Source organism: Pediculus humanus, genomic scaffold, assembly GCF_000006295.1.
Source record: "Pediculus humanus corporis 1103172108228 genomic scaffold, whole genome shotgun sequence".
Lineage (NCBI taxonomy): Eukaryota > Metazoa > Arthropoda > Insecta > Psocodea > Pediculidae > Pediculus > Pediculus humanus.
This window is the reverse complement of record NW_002987798.1, coordinates 31166-48641: the sequence shown is the minus strand read 5'-3', so window position 1 is coordinate 48641 and position 17476 is coordinate 31166. Positions and strand designations below refer to the sequence as shown.

General features: G+C 24.9%; 4 protein-coding genes across 4 annotated transcripts; 2 read left to right on the top strand and 2 right to left on the bottom strand.

Annotated features, from left to right (window-relative positions):
* Positions 1–663: 663 nt before the first annotated feature.
* Positions 664–2503, bottom strand: Phum_PHUM454550 (hydroxymethylglutaryl-CoA lyase, putative; the record flags this gene model as incomplete). Its single annotated transcript, XM_002429830.1, has 7 exons — positions 664–687; positions 1138–1338; positions 1405–1593; positions 1704–1916; positions 2005–2128; positions 2194–2342; positions 2426–2503. The coding sequence occupies 7 exons, from the start codon at positions 2501–2503 to the stop codon at positions 664–666; spliced, it is 978 nt and encodes a 325-aa protein (XP_002429875.1).
* A 3297-nt stretch (positions 2504–5800) lies between these two features.
* On the top strand, positions 5801–7387 carry Phum_PHUM454540 (uncharacterized protein; the record flags this gene model as incomplete). Its single annotated transcript, XM_002429829.1, has 2 exons — positions 5801–6641; positions 7299–7387. The coding sequence occupies 2 exons, from the start codon at positions 5801–5803 to the stop codon at positions 7385–7387; spliced, it is 930 nt and encodes a 309-aa protein (XP_002429874.1).
* Positions 7388–8206: 819 nt separating this feature from the next.
* On the bottom strand, positions 8207–9884 carry Phum_PHUM454530 (transcription factor hey, putative; the record flags this gene model as incomplete). Its single annotated transcript, XM_002429828.1, has 4 exons — positions 8207–8569; positions 8658–8920; positions 9015–9229; positions 9688–9884. 4 exons carry the CDS (start codon positions 9882–9884, stop codon positions 8207–8209), a joined length of 1038 nt encoding a protein of 345 aa, XP_002429873.1.
* Positions 9885–12475: 2591 nt separating this feature from the next.
* Phum_PHUM454520 (beta-1-syntrophin, putative) lies at positions 12476–14964 on the top strand (the record flags this gene model as incomplete). The annotated part of the gene is made up of 9 exons (XM_002429827.1): positions 12476–12508; positions 12737–12883; positions 12992–13151; positions 13265–13390; positions 13477–13769; positions 13865–14023; positions 14233–14457; positions 14546–14749; positions 14854–14964. The coding sequence occupies 9 exons, from the start codon at positions 12476–12478 to the stop codon at positions 14962–14964; spliced, it is 1458 nt and encodes a 485-aa protein (XP_002429872.1).
* Between the last annotated feature and the right edge of the window lie 2512 nt (positions 14965–17476).

Sequence of the window (17476 nt, the reverse complement as noted above, 5' to 3'; positions counted from 1 at the left end):
CCACATAATAAAAAAAAAAAAACCGGTTGAGATTATCAATAAGGGGGCTCTCGAATTTTCCACAGAAAAAATTTTAAAAAAAGAAAACCCCCCCAAATTAAATTAAATTAAATTAAATATTTAAAACGCACACTTTTAAACATTAAAAAATAATTATTATTATTATTATTATAAACACATAAATAAAATAAATAAATGAGTTCAATTAAAATAATAACAATAAAAAAAAAATAATCACATTATGTAGAATTTGTTAATTAAATAAATAATTAATTGTGTTAAATTATTATTATCAATAAAAATAATACTTACAATTATAAATAATAATAATAATAATAAAATTTAAAAAAAAAAAAAAAAAAAAACATTAAACTGATCCTATCCAATCAATTTGAAATTCATACTTAAATTCCTTGTTAGTTATTTGATAATAATAATAATAATAATAATTTTTCAAGGTCTCTCTTGGAACTCGTTTAAGATGAAATGCTTTAGGTATAAACTAGGTAAGTGTATATAAACTTTTGCAACATACACATGTTCACTCTTTTAATGCAACCAATCGAATCGCTTTAAAAAAAAATAATAATAAAATTTTTATCGATAAATTTTTTTTAGTACATAAACTATTAATAAAAAAAAAAAAAAAAACACTTGAAACGATTAATGATTATTTTTAAAATTTATCTAATTGCAAAACACATTTAGAATTAGTTTAGCATGCAAAAATATTTAACAACTACTCACAAAATTTCAAAAACAAACACGGGTATGATGATTATTGCGGGGGGAGGGGGAACAACTACTGTCGTTAAATAAGAATTTACAACAAAATAAACAAAGCAAAATTTTTAAGAAAATAAAAAAAATTTGGTGATTACTATTCATTCTGCTACAGGAAAATAGGTCAGATTTAATAATAAGCTACTGTTCAAATAAATAAATAAGCTACTTAGTAGAAAATTAAATAAAAAAAAAAATTTTCTTTGATTAAAGGAATGAAAGTATTTTAAAAATAATATCAAACTAAGAAAGCAAAAAAAATAAAAACTAATTAAAAAATAATTTTATTTTTTTTACCTATTAAAAAAAAATTAATATTTTTTATGATTGTGGTGTTTTAAAAGCTAAACCGACTTTGGAATTGTTTTTACGATTCAGTTCGCTTGAAATCCATCTTCCGACATTAACTAATTTTTCTAAATTTACACCTGTTTCTATGTTCATACCATGCAACATGTAAACAATATCTTCAGTTGCTAAATTACCAGAAGCTCCTTCTGCATAAGGACAACCACCCAATCCTGCTATGCTGGAGTCGACAACTGAGACTCCATACTAAAAAATAACATAATTGTAATATTTGGTTTTGTTTTGATTTAATTTAATTTTTATTAAAAGTACCTCCATTGCAGTTAAAACATTAGCAAGAGCTTGTCCGAATGTGTCATGGCAATGAATAGCTAATCTGTCAGTTGATATAACTTTAACAATTTCTTTCATGAGATTATTTATACTCCCTGGAGTCCCAACTCCGATTGTATCTCCCAATGAAATTTCATAACATCCAAGTTGATCCAGAGCAGTTACAACCTGAAACAAAAATGTTTATTATTTAGTAAAATTTATAAAAGAAAAAACCTTGAAAAATAATAATTCAAAATGAGATCACATTTAAAAATAATTTTAAAATTAATACTTACAGGAATGACTTGAGAAGGATCAATTTTTCCTTGATATGGACATCCAACTATACAACTAACATATCCCCTTAATTTAATATTCTCAGATTGAGCAAGATTTGTTATTTTAGAAATTCTATCTAAACTTTCTTTTATGGTACAATTAGTATTTTTTTTTGTAAAAGCCTCTGATGCTGCTGTAAAAACGGCTACTTCTTCTACACCTGCTTCAATCTGCCAAATCGATTGATAATTGCTTATATACATTTATATCTGAATGTGTAGAATATATATATATATATAATAATAAATCTAAACTCACAGCAGATTCTAATCCTTTCAAATTAGGTACTAAAACTGGATACCTAACATTTTTCTTTTTTTTAAGATTTTTCATTATCTCGCTATGATCAGCCATTTGAGGAACCCATTTAGGTGAAACAAAGCTGAAACCAAATTATTATCTTAAAAAAAAGTAAAAATAATTTAAAAACAATTTAAATCATTTTACCTAGTGGCTTCAACAGTTTGAAGTCCTGCAGATGCTAATTCATCGATGAGTTTTAATTTAACATCTGTTTTAACAATATTTGGTTCATTTTGTAATCCATCTCGGGGACCAACTTCTACAATTTTAACTTTTCTGGGATACCTGGTAGTCTAAAAAAAAAAAAGAATTTATAATCATTTACATAAATTCATACATAAAAAAAAAAAAAAACATATGATTATTATAATCTTACAGAATAAAGTTTAAGAGAATTTCCAAAACCTAAAGAAAATTGATTCTTAAATAATTTTAAAACATTCATAGTTGTCATAATTTGTAAAAAAAAATAAAGGTAAAAATAAAAATAATTTACATAAAGTAAAAAAGTATAATTTTATGTTTTAATCATACAAAAAACCATATCATGCCACTTTACTTAATCATATTACATTTGTCAAATAAATTATCATATAGTGCTGCCAGATTATCATAGCGGATAAATATCGTACTATTTTTAATTAACGTAATTTTAATTTTTCAAAAAAAAAATTCGTTACAAAAAAATATGAGGAAAAATAACGTTTATTTTTAAAACTTTAATTAAAACTTCTTTTTTTTTGAATAGAAATTTTATTATCAATTTTTTTTATACATTTGTTACGTATCAGTGAATGTTTTAAAAAAATTACGCAATAATTGTAGTAACTTGTTAACACCTAATGAAAAGTAGATTTGTGATTGTTTGATGACGCCATTTTTTTTTTCCGTTCGATTATTTTTAAATTTTTTAAATACACAAAAAAAAAGTAAAATAAGAAAAAAGGTGCGTTATTTAAAAAAATATTATTATAATGATGAGATCAAAGTCTCAGGAGAAAAAGTGAAACAACAGTGCAATGAAAATTGAATGTTGTATTTCCCTCGAGCACAAAAACATAAAAGAAATGACCAATGTCCATTTTGTTAGAGGAAATTTATGAGGTATTGTGTGTTTTAGGTCAAGTTGTTATAAAACCATTGTTATTTTATTCTTTTGACTTATGTCGTTAATTGAAACAAACTTTTTTTTTTCTTTACTAAAAAAAAATATTCAAAACGTGTCACTTTGTTTCTTCGATTCCATCCTTACACGTGGAAAGCCAAAAGAAAAAAAAATTGATTTGTATATAACATTTGTCAAAACAATTCACATAAAAAAAAAAGAAAAGAAAATTGTTTAAGTGTTTATTGTAATTAAAATTAATTCCCAAGAGTATTCACTGAATGATTATGCTTAAGATGATGATGACCAGTGGTCACGAATCAAATGGACCAAAACATTATTTATGACGTATCCGATTAAATAAGAGGGAGTGATTAAAACTCCACCATAGAGGATATATATACATTAATCCATTCTCTATGGATTATAATAATCAATATTTTCCAAAAAAAAAAAAAAAACATAATAAATAATTTTTTATTAAGTGTTAAGTAATAAAAACTTGAACAATTAAAAAAGAATAAAAAAAAAAAAAAATGGTGAAAATTTTTTTTAAAAGTAACCCTTTCTAAGGGTGATGATGGTGGAAGGGTAGTAGTAGTAGTAAGAGTTCATTATGATTTCTTTTAAAGTTTTTTAATAACACGTGTGGTTGACACATTTAAAATAAAATTTTGACAAACGAAGAAATCATTTAAAATATTTTTTGACATTAGAAATGTTTTTTTATTACAATTGTTATACATTCAACCAATTATTTCATCCCTTAAAAACTTTTGACACGGTGACTAATCAAAAACGATTCAAAACATGAATTCAAAAAAAAAAAAAAAAAAAAAATACTCTTGAGCCATTTTTACAAATATCAAAAATTATAAAAATTATTTATATATTTTAATCGAATTTGTACCAGGGAGGTAGGGGGGAGGGAGGGAGGGGGAGGGAAAGGGACCTAATACAAATCGACAATGATTAATCTATTTTCAATAAGGGTGATTGTTTTATTTAAAGAAAAAAAAAAAAGAAATTCATCAATCATTGACGTTTTAAATTTTAAAATATATATATATAAATGAAACGATGAATCGAACGATTTAAATTCTCTATGGAATTCATAGTGATTTGACTTTTTTTTTTCTTATTTTAAACGAAGACTAGTAAAAAAAAAAAAAAAAAAAAATGGCGTATGAACAAATATGAACATTATGAAAGCAAAAAAAAAAAAATTTTTTTTAATTAATAAAATTTAAATATTATATAATATTAACCTGATGGGAGAGGGAGGGAGGGAGGAAGAGGGGGTAAAAGGAAGGAGCAGAAGGGAGGGGAAGGGGAGGGATTTTTTCGCTGGTTTTTTATAATATGATTAGTAAACTGCATACGACCAGTAATGATTAATGATTTAAAAATTGAAAGGTCCCTACGATTTCCAATCAATCACCAATTATTATTTATTTATTTATTTATTAAAAAAAAAACCATTTTTTTTGTTGGATTGTTATAAATTAAGCCGTATGTCTACATATTTATTTATTTATTTATTTATTAATCTAATATTTATTTAGTATTTCTTTGTTATTATTTTAAATCATTAAAGAAAAATTTTGTATATTATTTATTTGTGTACAATTTCATCATCATAATAGATAATAAATTAAATAATTTATTTTAAATTTCTCTCTCTCTCTCTCTCTTCCCCCCCCACTCTCTCTTTCTCCATGGGAAAAAAATATTTCCAAAAATAAATTAAAATAAAATTTTCACTCCATTTTATTATTATTTGTTGTTTTAAAAAAAAAAAAAAAAAAAAAAACTTTTCCTTCTTTTGTTTATCACGATGATGATGTTAATGATGATGATGATGATGATGATGATGATAATGATGATACTTATTACAATTAACAGGAAGACAAATTAAATCATTTTATATATAAGAAAAAAAGGAAAGAAAATTTTTTTTTTTTTTGAATAATTACATAATAATTAATTACTTTTACTTTTGTGGAAAAAAATAAGAAGTTCATTGTTAAATTTATTAAAAATAAGATAGTTATTAAATTATTATTATTATCATTATTATTAAAATGTACTCAGTAAATATTTATTTTAAATATAAATAAATAAATAAATTTTTTTTAAAATAATGATAAAGAAGAATTTCAATGAGAATTATATTTTATTTATTAATTATTATAAATAATAATAATAATAATAATAAATGTTTAAAAAAATCCTGGTTCTAATACATAAAACGAATCTGAAAAAATAAGGAGGAGGGGGGAAGGAGGGGGGGGGGAGGGGGGGGGAAATCCCACAAGTGTTAATCTCGACGTACGACTCTTAACAATTTAAATCCACGGGATTATAATTAAATTGTAAATTTTTATTGATAAGGGGAAGAAGAGATGAAAGTTTTTTTTTTTTTTTTTCTACTTTCTATATGTGTCCGCCATATTATTCTTTAACCCTCGAATATCATCATCATCATCATCATCATCATTATTATTTAGTTATCGTTCTTAGTGTTGTTCGCGTGCGCTTAGCCACACATTTGAAAAATTTCTATCGGTTGGTGAACATTCGAAAAAAAGAAAATTTTTTTTTGGTGTGCGAGTTAATTATTATTATTATTATTATTATCATTTAATGTCGGTATTACGAAATGAAATGAATTTTTTTATTAAAAAAGAAAAAAATAAAATAACCGGAAAAGGATTAAAAAATTTTTTATCATCGATAGGTAGGAAAATTTTTGGTAAAGTTAATAAAAATGAAATCGAATATGGGGAGGCGACATTGACGAAAAAAAAAAGGAAAAATTGCATATTGAAAAGTGTATCATCATTATCATCATATCCGATTTACGACGACGATGGATTTTTTATACATTCATCATCACCGTATCACATAAATTTTAATTTTTCTAAAGAAAATAATAATAATAATAATAATATTCGTGGGGGTTTTTTAACGAGGAAAAAAAATTTACGAGGAAAAAACAAAAGAAATGAATTTTGTTGCAGAGAATGCCATTGGGGTAAATTATTAAATAATAATAATAATTCATATTCGAAATTTTCAATCGTTTCATCGGATTCTGCATGCGATTTGTCACTGTCGGAAAGTTCTTGCGATGATTTAAAATGCATTTACCGGAAACCGGAAATAAAATTAAAAAGAAAAAGAAGTAAATCGGCTGGAGATTTACCCGGAGGATGTAAAAGAACGGTTGAAAATTTTATTAAAATTCATAATGATAATATTAAAAATGAATTTTTCGAAAGTTTAACACGTGGAGGAAGAGGTGGGGAAGGAGAAGAATATAATAATGATGATGATGATACCGTACATAGTTACGAATCTTTAATGTACGATTTTCAAAAATATAAAAATTTCGATGATTCCGACTACGATTTCCTATTAACAAAATCAAATTATAAAGTTATCGAACCGAGTTATGAAAATTTAAAAGTCATTGAAAATTGTTGTAAAACCCATGAAGAAAATCACGATAAACATTATTCGAATAATAATGATAATGATTTACGGGAAAAGGAAGGGAAAAAACAGCCTATGAATACCTACGACGACGTCATACAATCATTAAAACTTTGGCATTTTAATTCGAGATCATTCGAAGAAGAAGAAGATGAAGGAGGAGAAGGAGGAGGAGAAAGATCAATAATAAATAATAATAATAATAATAATAATTTGAACGATTATGAAATTTTAGAAAACGACATTAATAAACAAATAGAAAAATTTTTAAGTTAAAATTAAAAAAATTTTTTTTTTTTTTCCCCAAAAACTCTGTAAATATTTTAATTGAAATAAATTTATATTAAAAAAAATGTATTAGTTTATTATTATTATCATTTCACATCGATTTTTTATTGATTTGTATCGATAAGGAAAAAAGAAAAACAGGTGAAAAAATTATTCCCGTTATTCGATTAAAAAAAAAAAAAAACAAACGAAAACAAAGATAATAATAAAAGAGGGGAGAGAGAGAGAGAGAGAGAGAGTTTACTAATACTCATGCTAGTTTTAACCCCTCTTACGCACGCACACACGCACACACGCCTCCCCCTTGTATGTGTGAGACGGTTAGCCACCCCAAATTCTCACGATTTCTTACCCCCAGATGCCAATTTGTTGGCATTTTATTCTAAGCACGAAAGGGGCACCGGTCGATCAGCTGATCAACAAGTTTTTTTACTTATGAATGAGTGATGGGAAGGGAAGGGAAGGGGAAGGAAGGGGCGGGGCGGGTAGGAGGGGGTGGGGGATTTTAAACAACCACGTGACTTTATTATTATTTTTACACACTACTACGTTCTCCTATCCTATCCTATCCTATCCCATCATTAAAAAGGATAAAACAACCGGTTTTCTTATACATTTTTTAAATATTTAAATAAAATGTAAAAACATTTGCAATTTTAAAGCCATTTTTTTTTTACTTTTAACGAATATAATCCGAAAACAATACAAAAAAAAAAAAAAAGAAAAATTTAAATATATGCAAAAACTTTGTGAATTGCGCACGTTTTTCTCTTATTGTATAACAATAAAGTTTAAATGAGGTACGAGTCCGCCATATTTAAATTTATCAATAATAACGATATGCAAAAAAATTTTCTTTTTTTGTTATAAACAAATAATATACAAAATTGTACAAAAAAATAATTTATTTTATATAAAAAAAATTTATGTATATAAAAAATTATTTTAATTTAATAATTATCACACTTAGAAATATTAAAGACTAGAAATTATTATTATTATTTTTTTTATATTATATAAAATATATTATATTTCATTAAATTTATTAAACTATTTTTAAAAAAAAAAAATATATATATTTATTCATTAAACTTATTATTGTGATTTTTAATAATTTAAGAAAGACAAATAATAATAATAATAATAATAATAAAGTTTACGCGATGAGTAATTAATAGGTAACAAAATAAGTTAAAATGGAGATCGAAATTTGATTAGTTTTCTTTTTTTTTTTTTTTTTTTTTTAAGGCTTTTTCGTGACGTTTTTTAATAAGCAACTTCTGCACCCCAAGGACGATAAGGTTTTACCTGTCCGGAAGTGTTGTAACCTTGTTGCGAAAATCCTCCCGGATATGGATTTTGATAGTTTGTCGTTTGTATATTGTTTTGTATTTGCCTATTCGTTTCGGAATGTTGAAGGTGACGATCTGGGCTCATGTTTTCCGTATGGTGTCGTACCATGGTTTCAGATGATTCTGTCGGTTGCAAACGATTATCCGATTGTTGAATGGATGTCGGTTGTTGTCGTGTTGTTATCGGAGTGTTGGAAACGTGCGAAACCGGAGTTGATGATATTGTGGGCACGTGATGAGGAGTTATGGCTTGGTGGTGCGCCGTCGACGACGACATCTTTAAATAAAAAAAATTTTTTTTTTTTGACCGTTTCCGAATCGGGGGGTGGGGGTGGGGGGCAAGGGAAATGGAACGTAATAAATACCTCGTAAGAATTAGTCGGAGTATAATCGTGTATGCCACTGTACGAATTGTAATTCCAAGCTGTGGAAGCTTGTTTCGAGGCAAGTTCTCTTTGAGCTGCAAAACACTGAAGGTGTGACATTAATCTTAACCTCAAAGGATCTTGAATATCCATTCCTTCAACCGTGACTAGATATCTAGCAACTTCTGCTGCACACTCTCTAAAACCTATACTGTGATAGTCCATGGCAAATTTATGAGGATCGTAGGCCAAAGCATCCAATCCTAAAGACATAAAAAAAAATGAATGAATGAATGAAACAAAGCCGGATGTCACATGACCGGAAATGGCTAAAAAAGATGATTTTGGGTTTCTTACCTTTGGCATGAAGATTTTTAAGATGATCAACTGTCATTTGGAGTATTTCGGCTTTTTCCAATTTGGCCGAACCTTGTTTTTCAAATGCTGTCGGTACGAGACGTCTCAATTCTGAAAGACTTGAATTTATTCTATCCCTTCGTCTTTTTTCAATTATTCCTCTTCTTTTTTTCCTTGAAAATCCCATTTGACAATCCTCGCTAGGACTCGAACACCTAAAATATTCATAATAATTTTAACTTAACAAAGACAGAATATTATTTAATATTGATAAATCCTTATATGATAATAAACAAATAATTTATATTTTGAATACAAAAAAAAATAATAGACAAACATGTCGCTAACAAAAAATACGCGCTATACGCCATGATTGATTATATTTTCATAAAATATTATGTAAATTTTGAAAAAGAAAAACATAAAAAGTCGCATTTATCGTAAGAAACATGAAAACAATTAACAAATTTAATGTAAAATTAATTTTTTTTATAAAAAAAAAAAAAAACATAAAAATCAATCGATTATAATTATTCTAATTAAACATAGTAAACAATGCAATTAATTAACAATCGTTATTCTTCTATTAATAAACTAACATTTTAAAAAAAAAACCGTTAACCGATGTTTAAATTATTTCAAAATGGCTCCTTAACGTTTATCATTTACTTACCTTTCTTTGGAAGATTCTTCGCTAAAAACATCTTCGCAATCGTCACTTTCGCTCATGTGTCTTTTAATGGGCCTCGGTGTTTGATCGTACCTTTGAGTTTGTAAAGAACCCGAAGGTATGACGGGAGGTGGAGCCCACGCTGCTGGATTATTAACGGTATAACCGCTGCTAGCCCATAAATTATGTCCATCGGCCATTTCTTTTAACTATTTCAAAAAAAAATTCACAATAATTTTTTCATTAAAAATTAACTTTCACAATCGCAAAGTGTGTGTGTGTGTGTGTGCACTTAATTATTATTTTCCTGCGGAAAATTCCGGAAGTTATCAACAAGTGTTTGACACACGTCTTAACATACGACTTCACGTTTCTTACATCTTGTTACTCATCTTCGACAACCGGTCGAACGTGAGTTCGTTGAATGAAGACAACCGTTCAAACTACTGCACGACCACAGGCACACATACTGCTGCCACGCTCCGATTGAATCGTTCACATTACGCCCACGTTTAACTTATGCAAAGGGTATATCAATATAAATTTAAATGAATATTTTCATCGGACGAATGTATGGCTCCGAATAAACAGCTGATGTTTACCTTTTACGACGAAAACGTGTCCATTCAAAATGTTACGCTTATTTTATTCCAATGAATGGCGCCGGAGTTTTAAATTCAAAAAAAGGAGCCTTTTTTCTCACAAGTTTTTTTTTTCTTTCACACTTAACTTTTGGTTAATAATTTAAATTATAGTCGGCTAACCGCAAACTAAAAAAGAAAAAAAAAAAAGTTACTTATGGGAATCCAAAGGGTTAAAAAAAAATAAATAAATAAAAATAAATAATTAAATTTACGCCGTACTGCTTTGACGTGTGCCACAATTATTATTATTAAATTTTCTTTTTTTTTTTTTTTTTTTTTTTACAAATTTATATTAAATTTAAAAAAAAATTTTAATTTATTTTTATCATCTCGATTAAGTATTTGAATTTTCCTTTTTTAAAAAAAAAAAAAAAAAAAAAAATTTATATGCCTAAATTCATTTTTAAAAAAACTTGCATTATATTAAACAATTTATTATTATTAATATTATTATTTATTTTATTATCAAGTTGATAGTAATAATAATTATTAGTTGTAAAAAGGTCACAACCTACATCCCCATAATTAATTTTTAAAATGTACTTATTACATTTTTGCACGGAGGGTAGAAAAAAAAAAGAAAAAATGATTTAATCCCTTATTATTGATAAGTTAGCTTGTGATCCATTTTTAGTTTTCATTCCCACAACCCACCCTCATATAACAAACAGGGGGTTGTATCGGTACACGTTTGCCCTCTTAAAACTATAAATACTTTTTTTTTATATATATTATTATCATTATTTTTTTTTTAAAACAAAACAATCGATTAATCAAAAAAAAAAAAAAAAAACTATCCTGAACACGTTAAAAAATTTATCAATTATTATTATTATTATTATTATTTTTCAGGTGATTTAAACAATTTTTACGATGTATTGATTTCGTGAAAAATTATCTTATCATACATAATAATAATAATAATAATAATAATAAATACTCATATTATTTATTAAACGAATAAATTTGTTTTTTTTTTTTTTTTTTTTTAATAAAGATTTTTTTTTAATAATATAACAAAAAGGGTTTTAGCAGCCATTTTTCATCATTATTATTATTATTTTTCTTTAAGTAAATTCTTATTGATTTACAAAATGAAAAAAAAAAAAAAAAAAGGAAAAAAAAAGGAGGAAAGAGGAAAAGAGGAAAGAAGAAAATGGAAAAAAACATTAAATTCAAAATAATAATAATACAATGGTCATACGGTCGGAAGCGTGGCACCCATGATAAATGGTATGAGGTGGCACACGTCTCTCATGAGACTACCCTTCATATCTCTTTCCCACAGTTTTTGCCATCTTACCATTTCAAAAAAAAAAAAAAAAAAATTACAGCCCCCCCCCTCTTTTTTTTTTTTTTAACAACAAACAACTAACAAACGTAAAAATTATTATCATTATTATTATTATTATTAATTTTAATTTAAATAAATAAATAAATAAATATCCGTTAATTAAAATTAAAAATTTTAACGCGCATGTTTTCATCAACATCATCATTATTATTTTGATACCTATTGAAATTCCTACAAGTTTATAATTATTTAATTAAAAAAAAAATTAAATAAATAAATTTTAATTTATATAATAAATAAATAAATAAATAAATAATAATAATAATAAATAAAAGAAGAAAAAAAAAATGGAAAAGAAAATCAATTGGCCGCATGCTCGAAAATTTTCGATTTACGGTGACCTAAAAACACAAAACCCGAGTGCGCCGGAACTTTTAATTCTGCGGTTGTTTTTATTTTTTTTTTTAAAATAAAATTATTATTTATTTTATAAATTAAATTATTAATTAACGTATTAAAATTTTTTAAATAAAGTGAGGGTGTTTATTGGTTATTTTTATCCAGTGTGTGTGTGTGTGTGTGCGTGTGCGTGTGTATAACATGAATTAAAATTTTTTTTATTAAAAAATTAAACGCGCACATACAATTTATATAGAACACACACACACACACACACACACGCACTCTATATTATTTAACGGTTTTATAAAACTAAAATTAATTTGAATTTTTTTTTTAATGTTATCATCATCATCATCATCATTGTTTTAAATATTTGTTTATATACATTTTCATTCGAAAGAAAAAAAATGTACGTTGTTAAATAAATAAATAAATTAATTAATTTAACATAATGGTCAATCATAAAATATCTTCATCACCCAAGGTAAGTTGACAAAAATTAATCAATTAATTAATTAATTAATTATGTATTATTAATAAATTTGTTATCAATTATGTGTTATCAATTAATCGTTTGATAATTAAAATTATGTATAGAAAAACTAAGAAAAGTTTTTTTTAAATTTAAATGTTTGTTATTGTATGTCACGTTTAATATCAATAATTATTTATTATTATTATTATTATTATTATTATTATTATTTAATTATAGATAAGAATTGGAAGAGTTAGCGTAAGTGATGGAAAATGTAAACCTTTGTCAATGAGATTATGTTTAACGACAGAATTATTAAAGCTTCAAAACGAGCAAAAAGAACAATTTGAATGTTTTGTAAAAACTCCACCGATCGACTCGAGAGTAATTATTATTATTATTATTATTATTATCAATTTATTAAATTCATTTTAAAATTTAACGTGTTGTTATTTAAATTGTTATTATTATTATTATTATTATTATTATTAGGAGAGAACGGTTAAAATAAAACGACGAAAAGATACGGGATTGGGTATAAGTATAAAAGGAGGATCAGAACATAAATTACCAATATTAATATCGAAAATTTATCCGAAACAAGCAGCAGACGAAACGGGAGAATTGTTTGTCGGAGATGCAATTATAAAAGGTTTTTTTTTTAAAAAAAAAAATAATAAGAAATTTCTTACCTTTTCAAAATGTTTCATATCACGTGACGTTTTGGTTTATCTTTTCCCTTACATTTTATTAATTTTTTCTTAGTGAACAATGAATTTTTAACAATATGTCCTCACGATGAAGCACTTGAAATTTTACAAACTGCCGGCGACGTTGTGACACTTTACGTCAAGCATTATAAAGCTGCGACTCCATTTTTACAACACGCGAGTACGTTTTATTGATTGAATCCTTTTCAGGTAGATATCTGTAAATAATTGAGCAAAATTATTAAATGTAAATTAAATTAATTTAAGGTTCGAAAGAAAATTATTTAAATCATGTTGTGGAAGAACAACGAATTGAAGAATATGCAGAAAGTGCAGAATCTATTTTTAACATGAGATATATAGATGTTGTCACCGTACCTCTAATGATGGCATACGTAACAAGATATATATTTGGGACCGATAAGTTAAGACCAAACGCGTTTGAAGTCAGAGGGCTAAGTGGTACATCTACCGGAATCATACATTGTTCCGATTCTGCAAATTTATACAGATGGTTAAAATACATAACGGATAATATTGTAGGACTAACTCATTTGCAGGTAAATGGACCATTTTCTTTTTGCCTTTTAAAAACAATAAAAATCGTGAGTTTATCTCACCGACATTGTTTTAATTTAAACGATGTTCATTTTAGATGAAATTGTACAACCGTAACTTTCCGTGCACGGAACGCATAGAATATATGGGTTGGGTAAACGAAGCAATAACAGACGGTTCTTTAACACGACAAACTTATAAACCAAAATTTCTGACGCTTAAAGGAATGGACATTTTAATATTTGAATCACCTCCCGTAAGTTCTGTTTTACCATTTTTTTTTTCCCCCTTCTTGTTGTAACGGTTACAACTGGAAACAAAATTTATACTGCCATCTATTGTATTTAGATATAACTACAATTCGAAAACAAAATAGATATAATATTTTTACCTTATTAATTTTTAATTTTAGTTTTTCTTTTTTTTTTTAAACATGTTTTTCAAATTCTCTGAACTTGGTTTTAGCTGAATGTGATTGATTGGCTTCAATGTGGAATTGCATTTAAAGTGTATCAAACTATGTTTAGAGTTTTGAAAGAATCAGAGCACAAAGATGAAAGGCAGCATTGTTTCATTATTCAAACTTGTGGTCAAGAAGTTAAATATTTATCAGTTGAAACAAGACAAGAATTACTTAGAATAGAAACTGCTTGGCATGCTGCAGTCTGCTCCACAATATCTAAAATAAGAGTGAGAAAAATTTTAAATTTTGTTTTTTTATTTTCATCGAACACATCTCTAAAATTACCACTATACTAAAAGTGTATTTATTGATTAGCACAAAACATTCACTGTAAAATGGGCTGGTCGACAATGTGGGTTAACATTAGATTGGAATTATGGTTTCGTTTTAAGAGACATAGAATTAAAAGCATTATTATGGAGTTATAAATTTTCACAATTGAAGGGAAGCTCTGACGATGGGAATTGTAGATTAAAATTACACTTTCAAGATTCTGATACAAAAATTATAGATACAAAGGTATTTTTTAATGACTTACCTTTAAAATTTGTTTCATTTAATTTGAACGAGTGTAACAAAATTAAAATTAAAGAAATACTGATGAAATTTTTTTATTTTTGTAGGAAATTGAATGTGCCTCTCTTCAAAACATACTTTTTTGTATGCATGCATTTTTAACTGCAAAAGTAGTCTCGGTTGATCCAACTTTTCTTAGCTGCACATATAAAATATAATAATGGAATTATTATTTAACTTTAATTTAAATCGATGAATCGATGAGTCGATGAATCAGGCAATCTGGAAAAAAAAAAAATTTTTTTAAAGCATTATTAAATATAGAAATAAACTTACTAGGTAAAAAGAAATTCTTTTAGGAACACAGTGCTCTTCATAACTTTTAAAATTTCATTTATTCTATTATCGCTTTAAAAGATGTAAAACTGTTTTCAGTATAACTTTTTCTAATTATTTCTTTAATTTCTTAAAAATAAAAAAAATTCATTTCTTATAGAAATCACGAAAAAATTTTAAAGAAAAATACTTTTAAAAAAATATGTTTAATTTCTCTTAAAAATATTTTTATTTAGTTGAAAATTGATAATAAATATTAATAATTTAAATAATTCAAATTAGTTCTTGATTGACTTTAAAAAAAATTTAAAGTTGAGACAGAAAATATATATTAAATTTAAAAATATATAGTGCCAAATTGAAAATATTTTATATTGTTTAAAAAAAGGGGCTTCTTAAAAATTGAGTATTAATAAAATGTTTTCAAAGTAATTGTTTGCAATTAAATTAAATAATAACCATCAAATTATCATTCCTTTCAATTAAAATTAAAAAAATAAAAAATGTAAAAATGTAAAAAAAAATTATATAAAAATAATAAATTAAAAATTATTAGTATTAAAAATTTTAAATTATGAAAAAAAATGATCAAAATTAGACATGCATTTAAAAAAAACAAATTTAATTTATTTAAATGAAAAATATTTACCGATGCAATATTTTTACTCGATTCGATTAATTAATATTTATTAATTTAAGATTAATAAAAAAATAAAAAACTATAAATTAATAAAAAAAAAAAAAATTTAATGAACATCACTCCGATCCGAACAAAATTTTTTTATCATTTGATCGTTATTAAGCATGCGCACTAAACGATACAAGATACCAACCTAAAAAAATTCCGCCAATGGCGTACTTTTGGCGGTAAACTATTGACACGAAATTTAAAATTTAAAATGTATATTAATGTAAACAATATAAAATGATTTAAAAAAAAAAAAATAAATTTTTTTATTTTAATTTATTTACCTTTTATAAACTGTTCCTGTAATTAAAAAAATAAATAAATATGATAATTAAGTTTTTATTTTGCATCAGATAAATATAAAAATAATTATAGTTGAAATAAAATAATCATAATTGAATTTCAAAAAAAAAAAAAAATTTTTTTGTGATATCATTAGCTTAAACCGATGAATTATTATCAGTTAAAATTTTAACAGTATTTAAGTAAAAAAAATTTACAGATATATTTAAAATAAAAAATTATTTTTAAAAATTAGTTAATTTTTCAGAGAGTTTTTTAGATAATTACTGTATCATAATTGTTCTCATTAATAAAAAATTTAGTACTATGAATAATAATAATATAATTAGTGTAATTAGTTTAAGAGATCAATGTCTCTCTCTTATTGTTTAATAAAATTAGGTTAAATCAACAATTTTTTAACAAAAAAAAAAAAAAAAAACAATATTTACTTTTAAACGGTATGCAAAAATATTTGTTAAATAAATTTAGGATAAAATTTACATTTTTTATTTAAAAAAATTTTTTTTTTTAGGGCAAATTTTTTGTTCTAGTTAATAAAACAAATTTAATTTAAATTATTTTGTGTTAAATCATTAACTGATTTCATTGCAATAAATTTTTTATTTGTTACAGAATATTTTGGTTTAAGGTTTTTTTTTTATATTCTTTTATAATATTTAAATTATTTTGCATATAAATAATTTTACAAAGCTTTTAACCATATTTTTTTTGATATTAACACTAATTATTAAAATCTAACATACAAACACACAAACAAACAGACAATTTTTAAAAGTTGCAGTGGGTGCAGAAAAAATTTTTACGCAAAAAAATTTTTTTTTTAATATTAATATTAAAAACATATTTGTACCGTTTTCCCATTAAAACATTGTTAGTCAGTTGTTCCTGAAACGTGAAATCAGACGGTCGGTCATAATAAGACTGTAACGCAATATCATCATAGCCTGTACCTGTACGCCGGTTTCTCAGGTAGTTCGTGTGTGTGTGTGTGCTGTGTTTTACGTACCAACCAACTTTTATCATAGCGTTTTCATTTCAATATTATTATTATTATTATATAAAATCATCTAGTTTAAATAATAAGTGTGTGCCAGAATAAAAAAAAAAAATTTTACAGTTGTTTTTTTTTTTTCATACATTTAAATATGAATAATAATAATAATGATTATTTTTGATTAAGGTATGATATTTTTTTTGACATAATTTATTTGTAATGGCCAAGTTTTTGACCGTTGCCAAATTGCGCATGTTTTTTCTATATTAAAAAGAATTATAATAAACTATATTTTATTTATAAAAAAAAAAAAATTTGGAAATTTTGTAATAATAATTTGTTACTCGATTTATTTATACTTTTATATGTGTATATTTTATACTGATTAATATTTTATTTAAAAAAA